The sequence below is a fragment of the Pimephales promelas genome, chromosome 16 (assembly GCF_988280905.1).
Source record: "Pimephales promelas chromosome 16, fPimPro1.hap1.1, whole genome shotgun sequence".
Lineage (NCBI taxonomy): Eukaryota > Metazoa > Chordata > Actinopteri > Cypriniformes > Leuciscidae > Pimephales > Pimephales promelas.
This window is the reverse complement of record NC_142784.1, coordinates 12,168,483-12,193,482: the sequence shown is the minus strand read 5'-3', so window position 1 is coordinate 12,193,482 and position 25,000 is coordinate 12,168,483. Positions and strand designations below refer to the sequence as shown.

The 25,000-nt window shown below is 38.2% G+C and overlaps 1 protein-coding gene across 5 annotated transcripts in view; it reads left to right on the top strand.

Annotated features, from left to right (window-relative positions):
* The window catches only part of fat3a (FAT atypical cadherin 3a), a 187,165-nt gene that overhangs the window by 115,642 nt on the left and 46,523 nt on the right, over positions 1–25,000 (top strand). For 3 of the 5 annotated variants that reach the window (XM_089121002.1, XM_089121000.1, XM_089120999.1), the window contains exons 5-12: positions 6,980–7,041; positions 7,950–8,267; positions 10,078–10,291; positions 11,395–11,463; positions 16,610–16,749; positions 19,623–19,898; positions 21,419–21,629; positions 22,313–25,000. The exon at positions 22,313–25,000 is cut by the window's right edge and continues 1,422 nt beyond it. In XM_089121002.1, coding sequence (XP_088977128.1) covers positions 6,980–7,041; positions 7,950–8,267; positions 10,078–10,291; positions 11,395–11,463; positions 16,610–16,749; positions 19,623–19,898; positions 21,419–21,629; positions 22,313–25,000 — 3,978 coding nt within the window. The remainder of the gene's footprint in view (positions 1–6,979; positions 7,042–7,949; positions 8,268–10,077; positions 10,292–11,394; positions 11,464–16,609; positions 16,750–19,622; positions 19,899–21,418; positions 21,630–22,312) is intronic. The other 2 variants (XM_089121003.1, XM_089121001.1) reach the window with 1 other exon arrangement.

Below are 25,000 nucleotides of genomic sequence, written 5' to 3'. Positions count from 1 at the left end.
CTTGCATCTTTAACGGCGTGTAAACACCCTGTTTTCACTGTTCCTGAACCAGAGATCCGCGTTTCACCACGACTGCTCCCGGATCAGCTCTGCCCTGCTCGCCGTGATTACGATCTTTCTGATTATCCTCTATAAGGGATCATTTGGAATAATAGATGTCGCCCGGAGTTTTATCAAAAGCATCATTCGTCATTTCTGCGATAAAATGGCCTAAAGAGCAGCAAGAACCCATATCTTTAAAGTACTTCACTAGTGATGTTTTATCTGTAATGTACTGACAGAATTAGGCCATTTATATACTCAGAAAAAGAAGAAAAAAACGCATGCAAGCTAGGCACGACCAATGCATTCCAAGTTGGGCTCTATAAGTCTGAGAACAAAAACATTGTTTTTGCAATCGCAGAGCACATACTTCTTAAACTCTGGAATCACAAAATGAATCATGGCTAATTCATTTCTTATATCTACCTAATTTTTTTTTTTTTAATACAAATAGTTTGAAATCAAGCACTTTCGTATTGAAGCTTCACTCTTAGAAGAAATGGTTCTATCCCCCGCTTCATATATTGAACTCCAAAATGGTTCTATATAGAACCATTTTATTTGGCAAAGGGTTCTATTGGCCAAGTACGGAACCCCAGGGTTCTATATAGAACCCAGAGGAACCCTTTTTTAAGAGTGTATAGAGCCGTTTAAGGGTTCCAAATATGTAGTGCTGATAGAACCTTTTAAGGTTCTATATAGAACCTTTTCTTCTAAGTGTGTTGTTTCCGACACAGAATGAAAAATAAAAAGGTAATTACGACTTTGTATATCACAATTCAGAGATCTGTTTAAAAGCATCTTCCCACCATAATCTCGCAAAAGTCCACATCACGACGATAACGATAACGGCACGGAGGAACGATATTGTTGGAATCAATCCCAGAAAGAGTTTTTTCCGGCTAATGAACAATGAAAACATTGACAGCCAATCAGAATCCCTCCTGCATAGAGCGTAACAGCCCCGCCCACTTTTTCAGCGGCACTGGGTTACTATTATTATTTTCTTTTCATTATTTTTTTTCCCATAGGGATTTTAAAATAATCGTTGTTAAAGCGTTATAAACCGTGAACCAAACCAATCAGCTATGAGGTGAATCACAACAGCACAAACTTGGATTTATTGCAAAACATTTTTTAGAAAATCGGACAAAAAGTCAAAGGTACAAGACTGTGTACTTGATGGCTTTAGTGAGGCAAAGAACTGAAATCCCTTGAAAAATTGTGAAGAGCATAGCCTAATCGAATTAAAAATGATGGGCTTGTTTATGAACGTTGATTACAACTTGGAGTCCTTCAAGGGAGTGAGCGAAGCTAAAGAGCTATTTTTGTGCGTGTTGCTTTTTTCGACTCTCTGATTGGTGTAATTTTATGTATGGGTATTATGGGTAATGTAGTTTTTTTTTTTTTTTAACCATGACCAACCTCATAACTCAGTAGGTTTGTTTTTAAAGGGATAGTTCACTTTGAAATTAATTTTTGATTTGTAAATGTACTCGTAAATGTAAGTACACATTGATGGCCTAAGACACGAAACGAGCGGTTTGTGTGAGAAAACAATCATTATTTATATTGTTTTTACCTCTTGTAACCACAGCGCTTTGGTCTGTGAAAGCGCCGGAAAGCACCGGAAGTGATCACTCGCGCGTGTACGTCACTCATTGTTCACACAAAGATTTCGGAAGCGTTACCCTTCACTGTGAAGATCTAAACATATTTAGATATACAGGAAATCGCAATGGAAGACGATTACGATATATCAACAGACAACGTTGACGTTTTTTCACAAGCGCGCGAAAGATCACTTCCGGCACTTTCTGGCGCTTGCGCAGACCGAAGCGCCTGCGGCCTCAGATCACTTGGACGTGGCTGTGATTACAAGAGGTAAAAACAATATAAATACTGTTTTCTCACACAAACCGCTCGTTTCGTGTCTTTGGCCATTAATGTGTATTTACATTTACGAGTCATTAAATCATGTTTAATTTGGACTTCTCTGTGCATGCTCTTTGAGGTGGTGACCATAGACCTCCATTATATGACTGACAGACAAGAACGGTTTGACCTAATAATATCAAAATTGAAACTACTGCGGAAACAAAGACACATACATCTTGGATGCCCTTGAGGTAAGCTAAAACATATCAAAAATTAATTTCAAAGTGAACTATCCCTTTAAAGGAGGTTTGACTTTCAGAACCAGACTGTTGCACTCGAATAAGAGCTCAAGGTTTAAAGTGGCAGACGATAAAACTGCAATGTGCGCTTGAAATAAACAGAATGATAGTGTACTTTGGACTCTAATATGGATATCGCAATTACCGTTCTTGCTGTGAAAGGACTTTAAAATTTTCAAATTTTCTCAAATTACAGTGCAAAAGCTAGCTTTAAATGATGGGATGCTGTTTTGACATTTATTGAAGAAAAACCCCATGTTATTTAAAACCCAGCTCTGGTGAAATCTGTCACTCTCTGGGTTCTTTGTCTTCCACAGACAGCTGTTGATTTATAGGTACAGTGTGATCTCAGCGTGTGTGCGGCCCGTTGATGTTCCTCTGCTGCGCGTGTGTTTGGGATTTATGACAGCGAAAAACATGGCCCCCGTCAATGAATCACAGGCGCACTCAAAATGGACCAGTTTCCCTCCTGCAGCCATTTCACGCACACAAAACACACGCAACACCGGCAATATCCCGAGGTTTTGATGTTATTTTTATCCCAAATGAGTTTCTTGGGAACGCAAGGCCTCCATGTGGACCTTTAACGACTATAGTTTGTACACACAAACAAGGACGAATGCAGCGCGAAATAAATTCAGCTGCATCTTGACTACGGCTCATGCATAGAACGCAACAGATAACTGGCCTGTATAGGTATACCGCTCATGCTATTGCTACTTCGCTTAATTGCTTGTAATCACTCGTCTCTAATTAATATGCTAATTCCAATGAATGCAGCTGTTCTTCAGCTACGCTCACACTCTTTCTTTCTCACACACATACTGATTGGATCCTTATACAAAGACTCCCTCATTAGCGGATCCATTGCTGTTAGTTAAAAGTAGGTTAAGAGAGAGTTTTGCCTATAAAAGTGTGTGTCTGGGGGGATTTGTTTGTGGCGGATTTTATGTTGATTTGTTTTTTGAGGACTGTATATTATAGACGTCGCATTAAAAGCATGTGTGGGTGTGCGCGACGAGTGTTCGCCGTCCAACGTTCGAGCTCTAATCCATCCATTTTCCCCCTGTGTGAGGACTTACTTTCCCACACACGCTGGTCCAGAGCGGTGGCTGTGTAACTGAGCCTCAGGTTGCCATGACAGTGAGTTCAGAAGTCTGGAGACGTTAAGACCCCCTCCGTCGACAGGCTTTTGCCTGCCAAAAACTAGTAAACCCCATTCAGGTACACCGATTACTGCAACCTTGTTTTTTTTTTTTTGGACTCAGGTGTGATCTTAATTTTTATTTTTTATAAATGTTATATCACTTTGATAAAGTTTTGTCTATCCATTTATGGTGTTTTTTTTTTTATTTATTTTTGGGGTATTTTTGAATTTATTTGCTTCAAAAAGTACCATATTTTCTATGTAAATTATGCTTATTTTATGTTTTATTTTTTTTTTACTTTTTTAAACTACATTAAAATATCATTCCAATAAGTTCTTAGAGCTAAAACCTAAAGATGAAGTGACTTTGCTCTCACCTGGTGTCTTACTTTGGCTTATTTAAGAATGCTCTAAATTACAGTTTATCCCATTCATTTCTATGGGTGCCCATTTTTGACCCAAAAACAAGATTAAGGAGTTTTTTTTCATCCACTTAACATTGTAGAATTGAGTCAAAAAAAACAAAAAGTGTGTGTTCAGGAGGAAAACTTAGGAAAAGTAGCCAAGTCTTGTACCGCTCAGATCAAGGGAAGTATTTTTTTTTTTTTAAATAAATCAAAACAATTTTGCCCACATTTGTCCAGAATACGGTTTTAGGGATATATTGGACTATATAGTGAGCTCGCCATTTTGTAGTGCTGTCCGAATGTATAGTGATGATTATTATACCCTATATAGTCCACTCAATGTATCCCAGAATGCATTTTGGTCACTATCCACGATGGTCACTAACCCAAGCCCTACATACCATCATGCATTGCATCGTAAAAATGGCGGACGGACGACAAGGGGAGCAGTACGACAATACAAATTTGTCATACAAATGTAAGTTATGTTCTGTCTCGTTTAACTTATGATATGTAGTAGTTTTACAATTTCGTCAGACATGTAGAAATTGTTTGTAAGCACGCACACGTAGTGTCCGAAAGTGTTTTTTCTATTATGCTGGTGAGCTTACTATATAGTGCCCTACTCCCTACCCCCTACATAGGGGGGTACTAGGGAGTAGTGGTTTGAGTGGAGATTTCAGACACAGCCTTTTTATCTCTGATTTATATTTGAGTGAAACGAGAGCAAATTGATTGGATGGTTTGCTATTGGTGGATCTCATGTGAGTGACAGGTGGCCCCGCCCTCACGCCAGTATATCATCACAGAAGAGATGAGCTGTTAGAGTGAGGGGAAGTTATTTTGATTAAAGATTATGCGAGACCATAAATCATTCATAATAAATACTACAATATTCCATTAAAAAAAGGATTGTCAAGTCTGTGTTTATGGTGACTTTAACCACCAGGAAAAAACTACCACAAATACACTCTAAAAATTGCTGGGTTGTTTTAACCCAACTTTGGGTCAGATATGGACAAACCCAGCCATTGGGTTACATTTTTTAATTACATTTTTAACCCAGCGTTTGGGTTTGCCTATATTTCACCCAAAGTTGGGTTAAAATGACCCAGCATGATTCCACAAATCCATGATTGCTAACTTCCTCAGGTACTTTTTTCAGCCGATTCAGCTCATTTTGAGAAATAAATATGTGATGGTATGTTTTTATTGATATTTTTGAACTCTGCATCATCAAATTAGGTTGTATTAGGCTATTATTAGGCAGGGTTTTTTCCCCAATATGTGCACTCTAAAAAATGCTGGGTTGTTTTAACCCAAATTTGGGTCAAATATGGACAAACCCAAATGTAGGGTTAAAATTTTAATTTAAACATTTAACCCAATGGCTGAGTTTGTCCATTTTTGACCCAAAGATGGCTTAAAACAACCCAGCATTTTTTAGAGTGTAGGGCTTTCAGTGTGTGTGTGTGTTACAGGCATGATGTCATCAGCCAACTTTTGTCTCTGGTCTTTTTGTTGGCCCTCATGTCCCCCGCCTCTCCCTTTCTCCTCTTTTGTGTTCTCCCCTTCTGTTTTTTCTCTCTCTCAGTACGAGTGCCCTGCGCCGTTGTGGATTGATTCAACACAGCCGCCCCCTCTCTTTCTCTTCCTCCTTGTGTCTCTCTTCATCTTTGATATGGGTCAGTGATGGGGCGCCCTGGGATGTGCCTGATCAGAAGGCATACTTAAGGAACTGCAGGCACTTTGGCTTGCCACAGAGCGCATTACTGTAGGAGACAATGTTCCAGGAACGTATATATCCAGGAACATGTCTTACTATATTTTGTGAATTTAAAGTGTAACTTTATCTATTTTCAAAACCGGTCGGTTACAATGTCGGTAGTTTATGTTTCCTGGTTCTCCGCGTTACCTGGACTAAGAAATGCACGTTTATTTGTCATATAAACAGCTTTTTATTTTTTTTGCTCCAGGGCTTTTCTTGAAAACTACAGATTATACAGTGCGTTTGCATTTTTGTATCTTCGCCCACGTACAGTTGGGTTTGACAGAGGGTTATTAACCGAACAGTTACTGTCAGGGTAGATCTATCCCTGAAGACTGTATCATACTGTCTGCTCTTTAAACAGCATTATAGTGAAGAGGAAACACTACCTGACAGTGTTTTGCTTCAGGGGGAACTGATGGATCAGCAGTTTCTTTCAGTGTTTCCCCTCCGTTTGGTCTAAAACACTGTGTTCGTGGCCATCCAGTTTGAAATGTTGTCTAAAACCATTTTCAGATTTTCCATCGCATCTATCCGACTCTTTGCAGCCTTTAGCCGCTGCCAACAACGCACTGGATCCTAAGTAACTCACCGCTAAACGTTAACTGTTTGAATTCTTGCACCAGGAACAACACAAGTCGACACCATTATGATTATAAAGTTTGTTAAGAAGTATTTCCTACTAAAGCAAGGCAACATTTGACTCTGGTAAGCGTATCAATAACAGACTGGTGGGAGTTGCCTTGGACGGCATCAAGTCCAGTGCATTATGGGTGGTGAAGTTTTCCTACCTGTTTGGCTTGAATGTTGTGAAATTAATATGGTTTAGCTTACCTCAAGGGCATCCAAGATGTAGGTGTCTTTGTTTCCGCAATATTTTCAATTTTCACAGAGAAGTCCAAATTAAACATGATTTAATGACTCGTAAATGTAAGTACACATTGATGGCCTAAGACACGAAACGAGCGGTTTATGTGAGAAAATGAACAGTATTTATATCGATTTTACCTCTTGTAATCTGAGATCACCTCCGGTACTTTCCAGCTCTTGCGCAGGCCGAAGAGATAAAAACGATATAAATACTGTTCGTTTTCTCACACAAACCGCTCATTTCGTGTCTTAGGCCATCAATGTGTACTTACATTTACGAGTCATTAAATCATGTTTAATTTGGACTTCTCTGTGCATGCTCTTTGAGGTGGTGACCATAGACCTCCATTATATGACTGACAGAAAAGAACGGTTTGACCTAAAAAAAAATCAAAATTGAAAATACTGCGGAAACAAAGACATATACATATTGGATGCCCTTGGGGTAAGCTAAAACATATCAAAAATTAATTTCAAAGTCAACTATCCCTTTAAATCAGTGTCTTTGCTGATTTATGGAAATTTCTAAAGCTATTCCTGCTAAAACGAGCGAGTTTGTGTTTTGCAGGTGTGATCTCCACAACCTCTCGGAAGCTGGACCGCGAGCAACAGGCTGAGCACGTCCTGGAGGTGAGACGCAAGCTAACCCTCGTTTCACACAAACACACATCAAGGTGTGAGAGCTGCGATCCATGCTAATTTGCCTCCAAATCCAAATTGCAGATCAATTTACTGAGGGACGGGAGAATAACAACAATTTTCACTGATAAACGCAAGATTATCGACGTGTTCTGACTGAATCATATAGATGCCTGTTTGAAATTGGAAATGTTTCACTCAGCTGGTCTGTTTGCATGTTAGTGCGAACGATTGTGAGTGGGCGTTGTGTGTGTTTGTAATAAAAGAGATCTTGTCGTGACAAACGCGTCAATCACATCATGTTGCCTGTTCACCGTGTGATCCCTTGACACCCAAACATTACAAAAGACCAAACGCCCCTTTAATTCATTACAACCCCCTCTCTTTTTTTCTCATTTATTGCTCACTCGCTCACTCTCTTTCTCTCTCGGAGAGACAGATTGAATTTGTACAGGCGTGGCACAGCAGTCTGTATCCGTGAAAGGAAATGAATAAAGTGAATTGAATTAATCGTTCTGTTGTTCCTGCTGAGATGGATGGCGCACACCGTGTCTTTTGTTTTTAATGATATCATTTGAATGTTCCTTCACAGTTCACCACAGTCCCCTGATTGGCCGGCAGCCATGTGCGGCCATGCTGATTGGTGGATGAGCGATGGGCATGTTTTGCTAATGAAAAGAAAAATGGATAGAATGTCAGAAACAGGAAATGAGAGAAAAGCCGAACATGACTCATCAATCAAAAGAGAGAGAAATTATGTTGATGCTTACAGAATCTCTTTTCGCCTTTCCTGTCCATCTATAATCCGTTTTTACCATGGATTGCGAGCTTTTGAACTGTAGTGTTGTGAATGCGAGTGTTTTATCTGTATGGTCACGGCTGTGGTCTTTTGTGTCCAGGTGACCGTATCTGATGGTGGTCCTTCTCCCAGGCAAACCACAGTGTGGGTGGTGATCAAGGTGTTGGATGTTAACGATAACAAACCAACGTTTCCAGAGAAGGTGTACCAGGTCCGTTTACCCGAGCGCACCCGCAAGCAACGGGGCGCTCCTATATACCGCGTCTTCGCCTACGACCAAGACCAGGGCACCAATGCTGACCTCTCCTACAGCATCGTCGATGGAAACGAGGACGGGAAGTTCGTGATCGATGCCAAAACCGGTGTGGTTTCATCTCCCAAAAAACAGTTCACTGCCGGAACCTACGATATTCTTACCGTGAGTCACGTTTGACCCTTGACCTTCTACTAGAAGCTTGTGGCATTGTGAATATAAAATACAGTGTGTTATAGAATGTTACGATAAAATAAATTACAAAAAAAGATAATAAAATACAAATAAAATAAAATAAGGATGAGATGAGATAATGAAATGAAATAATGATATAAAAATGAAAAGAAATTAAATTAAATTAAATAATGAATGACATAATTAAATAAAATAATCAAATGAAATGAAATAATGAAATTAAATTATGGAATAATGAAAAAATGAAATGAAAGAATTAAATTAAATAATGATTATGAAATGATTAAATTAAATAATAAAATGAAATTAAATTCTGAAATTAAATAAAACAAAATTAAATTAAATTATGAAATAAATAAAACAAAATAAAATGATGACATGAAATGAAATAGTGAAATAGGTAATTAAATGAAATGAAATAGAATAGAATAATGAAATGAAAGAATGGAATAATGAAATTATGAAATATTGGAATGGAATGAAAAAAAATGAAATGAAATGAAATTAAATTAAAAATGAAATGATGAAATGAAATAAAATAAAGGAATGAAATAAAATTAATTAATGAAATTAAATTAATTAATGAAATGAAATCAAATAAAGTCAAATGAAATAATGACGTAAAATAGACATGAAATGAAAAGTAAAGAAATTAGATAAAATAATATAATGAAATTAAATAAAATACTGAAATAAAATGTCGTAGCTGATCCAAGCTGGTTAATGATAAATAAAAAAAAGAAAAGAAACGATTAAATTAAATTAAATAATGAAATGACATAATAAAATAAAATAATGAAATTAAATGAAATAATGAAATATGAAATTAAATTATGAAATAATGAAATAATGAAAAGAAATTAAATAATGAAATGATGGAATAATGAAATAATGAAATGAAAGAATTAAATTAAATAATGATTATGAAATGATGAAATGAAATAATAAAATGAATGAAATAAAATACAATTATGAAATTAAATAAAACTAAATTAAATTAAATTATGAAATTAAATAAAACAAAATAAAATGATGACATGAAATAGCAAAATAATTAATTAAAATTAAATTAAATAGAATAGAATAATGAAATTAAAGAATGGAATAATGAAATGATGAAATATTGGAATGGAATGAAAAAAATAAATAAAATGAAATAATGAAATGAAATAAAATAAAGGAATAAAAAATGAAATAAAGTGAAATGAAATAATGAAGTAAAATGACATGAAATAAAAAGTAAAGAAATTAGATAAAATAATTTAATGAAATTAAATAAAATACTGAAATAAAATGTTCTAGCTGATCCAAGCTGATTAGAGCAATTAGAGCAGCACCAAACTAGATAATATGTTCCAGAAATATGTGTATTTCACCATTTCATCATATTTAATTGTATTTCATTACTTCATTTCATGTCCTCATTTTATTTTGTTGTATTTCATTTCCTAATTTCATTTTATTTTATTTCATTTTATTTTTTAATTTCATGTGTGTGTGTGTCTGATCAGGACAACCAATAGTCTCACCAGATTCCAAGTAAAATATGAACTCTTCTAGCTCTTGGTAAACTCCCTTAACCCGTACAGCGGCTCAATTCTCTTAATGAGGGAGTTGACATTTCAAAAATGTTCTTCTTGTAACAGGTTTGGTTCTTTTGTTAGCATTCAAAACAAAAAGGTCAATACTGGAAGCATATTCTCCATTTTTAGTTCAATCTTCCACTTCAGTTCAGTTCCTTTAATGTCCGCTTGTGTTCCCGCCGTCTTGATTGGTGCAGGTGAAGGCTGTGGATAATGGACGTCCTCAGCGCTGGGCGACGGCTCGTCTGCACATCGAGTGGATCCGCCGTCCTCCGCCCAGCCCCGCGCCTCTCGCTTTCGACGAGCAGCTTTACAATTTCACCGTCATGGAAACCGACAAAGTGGCGGACATCGTGGGCGTGGTGTCCGCCCAACAGCAAGGCTCCGCCTCTTTGTGGTTTGACATCACAGGTGAGTCGTCGGATGCTTTATGATAATATATGTATGCAATTCAGATTAGTTTAGTTGCAAGATATGCTATTGCTATAAATTTGTGGATTTACACAAAGTTTAAAATGATCATCTTTTTAAATATAAGATGGCTTTTTTAGAAATATTTGTACTTAAAAACATAATCTATAATTTGATTTTAGGATGACAGTTAGGTGAAATTGACTTGTAGATTAATTGGGCCATATGTTTTGATATTACGGGTTAGAGTTGCTGGGAATGTTTGTGGTTCACTGCATGATTTGTGCCGTTGTACTGCTATCTTTTGCCATCCCACGGTCACCATGGCGATTGCTTGCCGCTGTCTGTATCTATGGTGATTTAAGGTTTGTATACTCACAAACAAACGACTAAACATTGAAATAATTAATCGTAAAAAAAGTCAAATGGATAAAAAACTGTATATTACAATATATTATGCATACAATACTATAAAGTGGGTTATTATTAGGGCTGGGCAACGATTAATCGCGATTAATCGCATCCAAAATAAAAGTTTGTGTTTACATAATATATGTGTCTGTTGTGTGTATAACTATTTTGTACATATAAATACACACATATGCATGTATATATTTATGAAAAATGTAGAAAATAGTTATACACACCACACACACATATATTATGTAAACACAATCTTTTATTTTGGATGCGATTAATCGCGATTAATCGTTGCCCAGCCCTAGTTATTATTATTAATAATGTTTTCCAGTGATATTAATACAGCTAAGTTGAATGGCTAATGGCAGTGTAATGTGGAGTGGTCATGTGACGTGTCGCTGTTGATACGGCAGGCCGCGAGAGAGTCGGATTGCAGCACGCATGTGGTTTGGTGTTCAGATACCTTCTGTTTGCTTCAGCAGCACCTGCTCTGCACTCGTTCGCTGCTCTGCCTCTCTTTTCCTCCTCTTCTTCCTTGCCTTTCTCTCCCTTCTCATGCTAGTTTGTTTCTTTTCTCATTCGACTCTTTTTTACTTCTGTTGTTTTCTCTTTCTCTTCCATCCTCTCTTCCTCTGGCTCTCTCTCTCACTCTCTCTCTTTTTCTAAATGCTTCGTATGGGAAGGTCCCCGCGCTTTCCGTGAGATGTTCTATATTCTCCAGACCGTTTGCGGCAGGAACTGTTCTACAGAAGGTATCTTTACCAGTTCAGCCGAACTCTTTTCTTCTTTTCTTTCTCTCTTCTTTCTCTGTCAGTTTTTCTTTCTGCGGTTTCTCTCTCTCTCTCTGTCTCTCTCTCTCTCTCTGCATGTTCAGGGCTCGACGCTAAGGATTTTTTTGTTCAAATTTTTACTTTCCATGCCACACACACACACACACACACAAAAGTTGTAGATTTCATTGTTAATGACCCATCTTGAACCCGATTGGTTCAAAGCTCGTTTTATGGGTATAGAGCATCACAGTCCCGCCCACAGTCGATGCCGGAAAGTCAAAAATCAATATAATTTCTCCATTGAAATTTGAGATATAAGCCATTAAAACGTAACCATACATGGTAGACTTAAAACCAGCTACGGCTGTACTAAGCGATTGTATATGCTCATATAAACACCAAAGGTTCATGGGGCACGAACCTTTTTTTAAGATTAATGCCTTTTATTCGCAATGTCTTGGATAAGTACTTCATTACCCATAATCCTGAACAATCCCACAATGGTGTAAGTCGTCACGTATCTGAAACCCCACGGAGGCACGTGAAGACTGAAGATCGTGTAATGACGTAGGGCTAAAATTATTGGTCGCACCTCTGAGACGCCGCCGCTCCATTGGATGTGCAGTTGCCGCAGCTCAGCCAATGAGCGAGCCAGATCCTCAATGTTTTAGCATGTGCATAAGCTTCGGTAAATCGAGGAAAAGGAGCTTCCCTGCACATTTACGATATAAAATTCCCCGGAGGAAAAAGTTCACGTGGCCGTTGTCAGATTTTGGAAGTCACTCAAAAGGCTCTTTCACAATGGCTTTCAGTCGACTTTAGTGAGGCGCGGTGGTTTATGGGAGGAGTAGTTCCTTTGCTCGGAAATGAAAATATGTACACAGCCTCGTATCCTTGACTTTTTTTGGATGTTGTCTTCGTTTTTTCGCTCGAAATGATATGTTGCATGCTTATAAGCTCAAATGGTCGCCTTGCTCTGTTCTGTGATGCGCGTTCGTGACTCTCCTGTTCGAACTTGTTCATCAAATTGAACGAATCTTTTTTTCGAGTCAATTCATTCATTTCGTTTGTTGAATGAACCAAATGACACGAAAAAAGATTTGTTCATTTTGATGAACAGGTCCTAAGCTGGGACTCAGCACTTTGAGTTGTAAAGGCTCCGCCCTCTTCTGGAAAGGGGGCCGGCAGCAGCAACTCATTTGCATTTAAAGGGACACACACAAAAACGGCGTGATTTTGCTCACACCCAAATAGAGGCAAATTTCACAAGCTATAATAAATGATCTAGCGGGGTAATTTGAGCTGAAACTTTAGAAACACATTCATCTTTAAAAACACACGTAGAAATTATAAACTTTCGCGTTGACGCATCGAGCGTCAGTCGGGTCATCACCGAGCAGCCCTTATTGTCGAGCCCTGATGTTTGTCTTTCTACCCGTCTGTTTGTCTCTGCATGTTTATCTCTCTCTTTCTGTGTGTCTATTTGTCTCTTTCAACTCCTGTCTTTCTTTCTCTTTCAATCTGTCTTTCTCTCTCTATATATATTTATAAAGGTTCAGCAGAACTGCTGTTGCTCTGTTGCTGTTTAACCATCAGCTAGCTCTGCTTTCCCATCATCCCTCGTTGTTGTGCTGTATTGCTTCAACATTAGTGTTTGGGATGTGAATTTGGAGACGTGCGTCTCAATTCAAATGTGATTTCAAATGTGTGTGTGATATTTTATCGTATGCATGTGTGTGTGTGTGCTAAGTGTTTTCTGTGCAGTGGCGATAATGGTTTAATTCGTGCGCCCATCCATGTGCGTATGTGAGTGTGTATTTTGTTTACGAGGTACCTAAAACCCTTCTGGCGGTCGTTGACCCAGCCTTATCATGTGCGGCCTGATTAAATGCGTCATTAAACAGCCAATCGAGTGTGGATAAAGGTCAGGGGTCAACCCGCGGTTAGCTTGACAGACGAGAGAGAGCGTGTGAGGACAGCGAGGGTGGACGGTGATGAATGAAAGGGTGTGTAAGTGTGCGTATGTAGTGTGTAAGTGTATCTCTCCACCAGGTGTTACAGCAACAGGCGGCACGAGATGATTAATGCGCCCTGGGTAGAACGAGTGTGAAGAGGGAACATAACTCCCCGCCAAAACACACTTTCACCTCTGTTCACACTCACAGGCGTTCACACACACTGATGCAACCGTGCTGAAGTGATACTTCACCTATAAATGACAGTTCTGTCATTATTCACTCATCCTTGCGTCGTTCCAAAAACGGAGCGCAAAATATTTTAGTCACAATGGTGGAGCTGCTTTTTTGTCATCGAACGGAAGCAAATCGTATCAGAAAGGGTTGCAGTCTACTGAAATCATGTGATAGTTTTGTGTGAGGAACAGACTGAAATTTAAGTCTTTTTTGTGTTTGTTCACATAGGGATGCACAAATATTCAAATTGAATCTGATACCAGTAAGCTGATAATTGTTTCCATGTTAACGCGATAACCGATAAATGGGCAATATTATAATACTACACTACGTTGTTATATTCCCGTATTTATTATAATTGATTTATCCATGCACATAATTTATTTTAATTTATGTATCCTTGTAATCTTTAATCAAAATGACTTCCCCTCTCTCCCTCAGCTCACCGATGGTGTGTGGGCGGGGCCACCTGTCACTCACATGAGATCCACCAATAGCAAACCACAACCATCCAATCAATTCCCCACAGACAAAATCAAGTCCCGCCCTACACTTTTAATGGGAAAGAACTCTTTAAAGTCCCCGTGAACCGGAAGTTGCAAACGACTTTTCTCCAGTGTTGTGACGTATTTCCGAGAGAAACGGAATACTAAATGAGGCAAAATAGTGGGCCTGGCTTTTTTTCCGACTAGCACCTGATTGGATCGAGATAAATGGGTGTTTCATTCTGAAATGAAGGATGACGCAAGTTTACACACGCTATCAATCAATGCTCGTTAGGTGCTCGCAAACACACAGCAGCTGTCAGTTGGAGGGGCGTGGTTATGGATGTTAAAGGGATAGTCCACTTTTTTTTGGAAATAGGCTCATTTTACAAATCCCCCAGAGTTAAACAGTTGACTTTTAACATTTTCAAATCCATTCTGCTGATTTTCGTATATTTAGAAGAATATCCGTAACCAGACAGTTTCAGGTCTCATTGACTTCCATAGTCAATAAGACCAGAAACTGTCTGGTTACTGATATTCTTCTAAACATCAGAAAATCGACTAAATGGATTCGAAAACGGTAAAACTCAACTATTTAACTCTGGGGGAGTGGTAAAATGAGCCTATTTCCCAAAAAAGTGGATTATCCCTTTAAGGAGACACCCAAACCGTAAAGCCTACGTCATCGGGCAAGGTCCTCCAATGAAGAGGGGAGGGGCATTTTCAAAATTTGATTAAAGATTACAAAGCCAAAATTTTTTTGTGTGCGGATTGACTTGCATGTATGAATTGTTCACCACAAAACGATCAATTTAGGCAAACAAAGTAAGTATGGTCAATTTTGATTTCATGGGGACTTTAATAGTGTTTTTAATGGTAGTATTCTTAAGTTTTAATGGCCATAATCTACTTGTCTTTTTAAAGGGATACTCCACCGTTTTTTCATATTAAACTATGTTATTCCCTTAACTAAGACGAGTTAATACATACCTCTCTCGTCTCAGTGCGTGCACTCAATTGCTCTGGGGCGCGAGACACTTTGATAGCACTTAACTAGCCCAGTTCATTCAATATGGGCCAAGCAGAGAAGCGACCAAACACCTCCACGTTTTCCCTATTTAAATACAGGCCTAGGACGGTGACACAAAATAAAACGTTGCACTTTTCTAAGCGTGTAAAATGGATACATAAAAACATAATTACATAAATGTTATAAATATGGAATATTAGCTGATAATTAAAAATAATAAAAAATAAATAAATTGTGATAAATATTGTTAATAATTGTAATAATTATTTTTATTTATAAATATTGTAATAATGAATAAATATTGTTAATAATTGACAATAATATCTGCCAATAATGAAAATATATTACAAATATGTTAACTATAAAAATAATTTATATATATATATATATATTAGATTTATATATATATATATATATATATATATATATATATGATTTTTATGTACATACATATATATATATATATATATATATATATATATATTAGATGAACACTAATATATTGGTAATATATTGTGCATCCCTGCCTTTAAATATGTCACAAAAAGTCATATGGCATCAGGATTGTTTATTAGTGCATGCATGTGACTAATCACTAATCGCTGCAAAGTTTAATTATTATATTTTTTTTTAGAGCAACAGTTGATTTTAGTTTGTTCACACATACTTATCATATGGACATGTCTATTGTGTCTTCCATGAAAGAAAGTACTGTAAGTCAGGTTTGCTTCAACATGAGAGGGAGTAAATATTCACAGAGTTTACATTTTTGGGTCAACTCTCCTTTATAGTCAATAGCTTATAGGATAGTTTTGCTGTGAGAAAACAGCTGTTTCTTGGACCTATATACGTTGTGTGGGATATATGAGAGGCACGTGTTGTGTTAGACAGTTTGTGCACGTACTTGTGTTGAAATATAAAGACAAAGTCTTAGAAAATGGTCACTAAAGTAACACATGCATACATTACACATGTGAGTGTATGTCTCCATATGTTTGTGTGAGTGAATTAGGATGTGTGAATTAAAGTATCTTGCATATGTGTGTCTATTTTGTGTGTTTTATATATGCATTACACACCAGGATGTGTGTTATGTTTGTGTTGCATATGTATATTGCGTGTTTGCTGTGTGTGTGTGAATTGGGTATAATGATGAGGAAATCCCATTCTACTTATGTTTTGCACTTTAAAACCCTGTAGCGCCCCCGTTTGGTGTATATGAGTATTGCATTGGTGTGAAAGTGTGTGGTTGTGTGTGTGTGTGTGTGTGTGTGTGTGTGTGTGTGTGTGTGTGTGTGTGTGTGTGTGTGTGTGTGTGTGTGTGTGTGTGTGTGTGTGTGTGTGTGTGTGTGTGTGTGTGAGGGATATGGAGAGTTCTATGGAGAGTTTAATCATGTTGTCTCTTTTCACGTAAGGCGGTGACGTGGACAGTATGTTTGACGTTGAGAAAGGTGTCGGTACTATCGTCATCGCTAAACCTCTGGACGCCGAGCAGCGATCGTTTTACAACCTCACTGTGGAGGTTACAGATGGGACGAATATTGCGTACACTCAGGTAAACACACACACACACACACACTGACAAAAAAACAAACAAACATAATTAACTTTGGACACAAACATGACTACTCACAATGCTCCGTTCCACAGCATGATACTAATAAAAAAATGTATATTATTTAATATTTTGTATAAATATTATATATATATAAATATATATATATGTGCAATTATATGTAATCAGAATTTCTCTCCACTCGTACACACCAATATTTTATATTCATTTTATATATTAATATAATTGATATGTATATAGTTATATTAATTACTATTTATATACTTATATTATTCAATATTTATACTGTCTCATATACCAATATTTTATATTAATATTATGTTAATATCATTTTTATTTTATTTATATAAATTAATATTAAGGTATTATATTACATATTATTTATAGTCAGCATGTCTCTCCTCTTATACACCAATATTTTATATAATATTATACATTATAGAATAATATGATTACTATTTTATTTATATACATGTTTATTTAAATTATTTAATATTCATAATCAGCATTGCTTTCTACTCATATGTCAAACAATATATATATATATATATATATATATATATATATATATATATATATATATATATATATATATATATTGTTTATTTATATAAATGTTTGTTTATATTTAATTCATTAATTAATAGCATATTTAATTCATTCATATATATATATATATATATAATCAACATTGCTCTCTACTCATATTCCAATATTTTCATATTAATATTATAGTGTTAATATAATTAATATAAATATTATTCATTCATATTCTTTTCATATTCCAATATTTATATTCATTCATATTTATAATCAGCATTTTCCTTGTTTGAGTTTGTGATTTTTCATTAGAATTTGAACAGACACGATCTTAAAAGGCAGCAGAATGATTATTCTTATTTTTTAGGCACTTTGATATGCAGGGAAGCAGGTTTTGAATCAGTCTTACTGTGTGTGTCGTCCTGACAGAGGCTGTTTAGTCGATGATTGATGCTGATGTTTGATGCTGAGAGTTTGATTGATAGCGTCTGTCATCGTTCAGATTGCCTATCCCTGATGTCAAGGTCCCATCGGATTGATCTCTTCGTTGCCATAGATACGAGTCTTCGCGGTGTAATATGTGCGTGTGTGAAGGTCAGAGTTTAAAGGACACGATCAATCCCTAAAGTAAAAAAAAGTGAGAAAAAACGAATGATCGATCCGTAGTAGAAGCTGCCGCAGTGTTTGGGGTGAAGCGCTGTCACATATTCAGTTATTCACTCACTAGTAAATTAACATATACACACTCGTGCGCTAGAACGTAAACACAAAAGAGAACTATTTCAATTTAATCAGCTGCTTATTAAACAAGACTTTCGCGGACACACTGTCTGTTACACACAAAAACGACACACACACACGTGAACAAACAGAGGGTCAGAGAAGGGGACAGGAAATGATGAAAGCGATTGTATTCTTCTCGAAGACTTGTTCTCTATTTAGAAATCACCATCTCTCACTTACTTTCATACACAAATACACATGTGACACACACACACACACACACACACACAGATGGATCTCAGCGTGTCTCCACAAGGGCGAGTGTGAGACGGAAGTACATGTCAGTTATTACTTTATAATTAGATCAGCCAATGCAGATCGATCACAGACTCACTCACACACGCACACACACACACACACTGCGTGCTCCAACGACAACTGTGGCTATTTATACCAGTTAGCGACAGCTGAGTACTTGCGTCAGACAATTGCATTTCAGGCAGCGTTCAGCATTCAACTTCGATTTGTTCAGACTCTCATGCTGCGTGTTTGTGAACAAGTCATGTGACTTTCTGACTTGTAAAATCATTTGTTGCTTAGATGTGTTGAAACGTGCACACTGTGGAAGGTGAATCATTCAGAATATGACCATGAATTTGAGTGTCATTTTAGTGTTATTTCTATATTATTCTATTATGTATTCATATTTGGAATGAACTTTTATTTTTTTAGATTTTCAGTTTTAACTTTATTTTTAGTAATTGTGTTTCTCTTCTCATTTTATTCGTTTTTTTTATATTTCTAATTAGCTTTATAATATTCACTTTAGTTTTAGCAATTTTAGTATTTCAACTATTTCAGCATTTCTATCTTTCGTTTAAGTTTTTCATATAATATAATGTTTTTTTTTACAGCTTCTGAAAGCAGTTTTTAATAGTTTTAGACAACACCGGTGCCAAGAAAGTACAATCGATTGCAACAGTCGGGTTCCGGAAGTAAAAACTCCATTTACTCTCTCCATGAGGAAGTTGATTTTTAACATAACTTCTACACTTTTAAAGACCTGCTGTGAGTTATGAGTTTTCTTCTGCTGATAATTTTGAAATAATCTTGTTTAACCATGGAATTCCTGGCAAAAACTACATTACCCATGATGCTTTACAGAAAAGTACACCAATCAGAGAGTGGAAAAAGTCTGATTAGCTCCACCCACTCCCATGAAGCACTGCGAATGACGTAATCAAATCGATCTCTCTACGCTCTCAAAATACTTAAGCGTCTGTATAAATATGCATATTTACAATAAACTTAAAATATATTGTTTGTATACATATAATCAAGATTTTACATTCCTCCATCGTTTGTAATTCGATGCTGGTCGCAATGCTTCATGGGATTGTAGTTCCTTCCCTCACTAAAGCCGTTAAGTACACAGTCTTTTTGTCCAAACCATAACTCTTCAACAGACCATTTTAAAATCCCAATGGGAAAAAATGAATGGAAAAAATACTTCCGGAACCAGCGCTGCTAAAACACGGGACGGGCACTTTTGGACTATATTTCATGTTGACTTCCTGTGTTTTTTACAGGTACAGATTACTGTTTTGGACAACAATGACAACCCGCCAGTTTTTTCCCAGCCCACCTATGACATCACAATCACAGAGGACACGGCCCCGGATACAGAGGTGGTCCAGGTGTTGGCATCGGACCGCGACGAGCGTCACCGCTTGACCTTTAGCCTCCAGAGCAGCGTTGACCCCAGCAGCATGCGCCTCTTCCGCATCGACCCTAACAGCGGCGTCATCTACACGGCTCGCAGACTGGACCACGAGAGCCGAACACAGCACATCCTCACCATCATGGTAATCAGACAAGGCTTTCTTCATAATCGCATAGATATTATGAAAACACTGCTCAAAGGTTAAGGTGACATTAAAGGAGTAGTTCGCTTTAAAAAAAACTTTTGCTGATAATTGACTCACCCCCATTTCATCCAAGATGTCCATGTCTTTCTTTCTTCAGTCGAAAAGAAATGAAGGTTTTTGATGAAAACATTCCAGGATTTTTCTCCATATAATGGACTTCAATGGGAACCAAACAGTTCAAGGTCCAAAAGACAGTTTCAGTGCAAACTGCAAACTGTTCAAAGGGCTTTAAACGATTCCAGACGATGAATAAGGGTCTTATTAAGCGAAACGATCGCTCATTTAAAAAAAAAAAAAAATGACAAAGTTTAAGTTTTATAAGTGCAAATGGTCGTCTCGCTCTGTTCTGTGACGCTCGTTCGTGACTCTCCTGTTCGAACTCGTTCATCAAAATGAACAAATCTTTTTTTGTGTCGTTTGGTTCAACGAGCGAAACAAACTAATATACTCGGAAAAAGATTTGTTCACTTTGATAAACAAGTTCGAACAGGAGAGTCACGAATGCGCATCATAGAACAGAGCAAGGCGACCATTTGAGCTTATAAAACTTAAACTTTGTTATTTATTTATTAAATGAGCGATCGTTTCACTAGATAAGACCCTTATTCATCGTCTGGAATCGTTTAAAGCCCTTTGAACAGTTTGCACTGAAACTGTCTTTTGGACCTTGAACCCTTTGGTTCCCATTGAAGTCCATTATATGGAGAAAAATCCTGGAATGTTTTCATCAAAAACCTTTCTTTTCGACTGAAGAAAGAAAGACATGGACATCTTAGATGACATGGAGGTGAGTTTTTTTTTGTTTTTTTTTAAAGTGAACTACTCCTTTAAGGACTTTCTTTAGTTAATCTGTTTTCAATATAAAGTATAAAGACTTGGACCAGTAAGCAGCCTCGTAGATAAATAGATATAAACTTATTTAATTCGATTGTTGAGAGAACAGTATGACTCTCAGTAGATATATAAAACAGGAGGTATTTGATTAGTGTTGGTAGCGTGCATCCCTCCTCTCTCTCTCTCTCTCTTTAAAGCTCTCCATGCTTGAGTGCAGGTATGACAGGAAGAGGAGATTGCTCCTTGTGCTTTGGCAGCCGTCACTAGTTTAATGTTGTCTGCACCTGTGTCGTTTCTCCACTGTGATCTAATTATTGATCTGATCTGTATCACTCCTTGGTTCCGCACTCCCCTGACGAGGGTGACAGACAGTGAGTGTCATATCTAATAAGCATATGGATATTCCTGCTGCCTGCAAACAGCTGAAATTTGTTATTATAATCCAGAGAGAGATGTTATCCACTCTGTCTGGCAGTGAGCGAGTTTGGTGTGTGTGTGTGTGTGTTGCTCTTTGTTTGTGTTGGATATTGCTGTCTCTGTCTCAGACAGGGAATTCATTTTTGTTTCTAACCTACCTCTTTCTTTATTTCTCTATCATTCTTGCTTTTTATTTTCCATACTAGGTGAAAGATCAAGAGTTCCCGTACAGACGTAGCCTTGCTCGTGTCCTGATTGGTGTGGAGGATGTGAACGACCACGCCCCTCTTTTCACCATGGTGATGTATGATGGACAGGTGTATGAATCAGCTGCACTGGGATCGGCCGTTCTCACTGTGACCGCACTCGATAAGGACAAGGGCCAGAATGCACAAATCAGCTACAGCATCGACTCAGGCATGCACACGCTCACATACACTACCAAAAGTCTGGACATACTTCACTAAATGGACACACTTAACTCAATTTGTCTGGTGGTATATTAATAATACATTTAAATTGTGTTTACATATAATTTATTAGTAATTATTTTTATTTTTATTTGCTTTATTGAATTAATCTGTGCTTATGAGTATGACTTGGACCAGTAAACATAGATCAATTGACATATAATTCATAACATATGAATGTCTATTAAATATTAATATTAAAAAATATTAAATAAAATATTATTTTATTTTTAATGGATAAGTTGGACTGTGAAGCGAAAACCAGCATACATGGATCAATTTCTGATGAAGCTGAAAAATAGTTTTTATTTAAAGTTTTTTTTTTTTTTTGGTCTCAACATATTTCCCATTTATAATTTTTTGGTAATGCTTCCTTTTACAGTACGGTACTTACGTGTATTACCTAGAAAGTACTGGCTAATATAAGGTAAGTACATGGGTTAGGGGTAGGTTCAGGGTTAGTACCTAGTTATTACCCAGTAATTATAATTACTATAATACGTACATAGTAATACATGGGTAACAGGACTGTAAAAGGAAGCGTTACCAATTTTTTCCCATAATTTTAATAACTGTATATTTGTAAGATCATATTTTTCTTACACTCTTTTTTTTTCTCTTTCAATGTAGGGAATACAGGGAACACATTCCGGATTGATCCTGTTTTGGGCATCATCTCATTGGCTCGGGAACTGGAGCTGTCAAACATTGGTCACTACGTCTTGTCGGTCAAAGCAACTGATAATGGTTCTCCAGCACTATCATCAACAGCTGTCGTCCGAATCGCGGTCACCTTGTCCGATAATGCTGGTCCCAAGTTTCCCCAAAGTGAATATCAGGCGGAGATATCAGAGGGTGTCGCCATAGGAGCTTCAGTCATCACAGTAAACGCTTTAAGTCTCTCCACCCTTACCTACGATATTCGCCACGGCAATGGTCATAGGACATTCCGCATCAACCAGTACAGTGGAGTGATCACTACACAGAAATCATTGGACTTTGAGACAGTTTCTACCTACGTGCTAATAGTCACTGCAAGCAACATGGCTGGACAGGCCTCAAATGCTACAATAACAGTTACAGTTCTGGACCAAAACGACAACGCGCCGGTTTTCCAACAGCTGCATTATCATGGAAGTATCAGTGAAGGCGCTGGGCTTAACAGTGTTGTGCAGAGTGACAACGGTCAACCGCTGGTCATACGAGCAACCGATGCCGACCGCAACCATAATGCCCTGTTAGTTTACCAGATCATGGAAGAATCTGCTAGGCGCTTCTTTGCAGTAGATGCCGGAACTGGATCCATTAGGACAATTGCCCCACTTGACCATGAAACCACACCTACATTTCAATTCCACGTTAACGTCCGAGACAGTGGGAATCCTCAGCTCTCAGCTGAGCGACCTGCAGAAGTGACTATTGAGGTGCAAGATGTTAATGACTGCCCACCTAAATTTTCCCAGGATTCCTATGAGGCTGTCCTTCTGCTCCCAACTTATGAAGGTGTAGAAGCCCTACAAGTTTTTGCTTCTGATCCCGATGGTAATGGCCAGTCAGAGCTCACCTACTCATTAACAGACGGCAGCTTGGAACATTTCAGCATTGAGCCAAGTACTGGACTGTTGACTGTGAGAAACAGTACATTTAGCAAAGAACGGTTTCGCTTTAACATCCGCGTTTCAGACGGACGCTTCTCTAGCACTGCTCTGGTTACAGTCCTGGTGCATGAGGCTCTGGACAGTGGACTGGCTTTTACTCAAAATGTCTACAATTCCAACATTGAGGAGAACAATGGCAATATAACAACAGTTGCTGTGGTTACAGCACTAGGGAACAAGTTGAATGAACCACTGCGCTATACTTTGCTGAATGCAGGCGGGAAATTTCGCATCAGGCCAACTTCCGGTGCCATTGAAACTGTTGGAGTCCCATTGGACAGGGAGGAGAAGGAGGAATATGGACTTTTGGTACAAGCGGGACGTGAGGAAGATCGTCTCCGTGTTGCAAGGGCGCTGGTCCGAGTTCAAGTCACTGATGTCAACGACAACGCTCCAGTTTTTGTTGGATTGCCATACTATGCTGCTGTGCAAGTAGAAGCAGAGCCAGGGACTGCAATATTTCGAGTGACGGCAGTGGACCGAGACAAAGGACAAAACGGAGAGGTCAGCTACTTTCTACAGGATGAACTGGGACATTTCGAGATGGACCGTGTGAGCGGCGAGCTTCGCTTACGAAGAGCTTTCGAGGCTGATCTCTCCAGTGTGGAATATCAGGTTCTGGTGTTCGCCCGTGACATGGGAACACCACCTCTGTCCTCTTCAGTCACCTTTCCTGTTACAGTGGTAAACAGAGCAATGCCAGTATTCGACCGGCCATTCTACTCTGTAAAAGTGAGTGAAGATATACCAGTATGGACTCCAATTCTGGGAATAAATGCGAGCAGCCCTGAAGGCCAGAGTGTCCTTTACACTATAAAGCATGGTGACCCTGGAACGCTCTTCTCTATTGGATTTGATACGGGGGTCATTAGTGTCATCTCTGCCCTTGACTATGAGACCAGCCCTGTCCACAGACTCATTGTTAGAGCAACGGACTGCCTCACAGGTGCTCGTGCAGAAGTGGATGTTGAAGTTACTGTTTTGGATGTCAATGACAACCCTCCAGTGTTCGAGCGGCCCTCGTACAAAGCCGTCATTTCAGAAACTGCCATGATTGGCACTGCGGCCTTGCAGGTGCTCGCAACAGACAGCGACTCCAAGAAAAACGCAGCAATACGGTACCAAATCATTCCAGACCATACCAACAGCACTGACCACTTCCACATTGACAGCAGCAGTGGTCTAATTCTGACCGCTCGCTCCCTGGACCATGAGACCATCCAGCGTTATGTGTTTCTTGTCAAGGCAACAGATAATGGCTTTCCCCCATTGAGCAGTGACGTGTGGGTCACAGTCGATGTCACGGACACCAACGACAACGCTCCAGTGTTTAACCAACTGCTATATGAAGCCTCAATCAATGAGTTGGCACCCAAAGGGCACTTTGTAACGTGTATACAGGCCTCTGATGCAGACCGCTCAGACTCAGAGCGCTTGCAGTATGGCCTGGTGTCTGGAAACGAAAGGATGCTGTTTGAGATAGATGCCGCCTCTGGTGTCCTCTCCCTGAGTGGCCAGCGACGCATGCAACGCATGCCTTCCGCTATTACCCTGAATGTAAGTGTTTCAGACGGTGTCTTTACCAGTACGGCACAAGTGCATGTTAGAGTAGAGCGAGCTAATCTGCACTCCCCCCAGTTCACCCAGGGCATGTACGAGG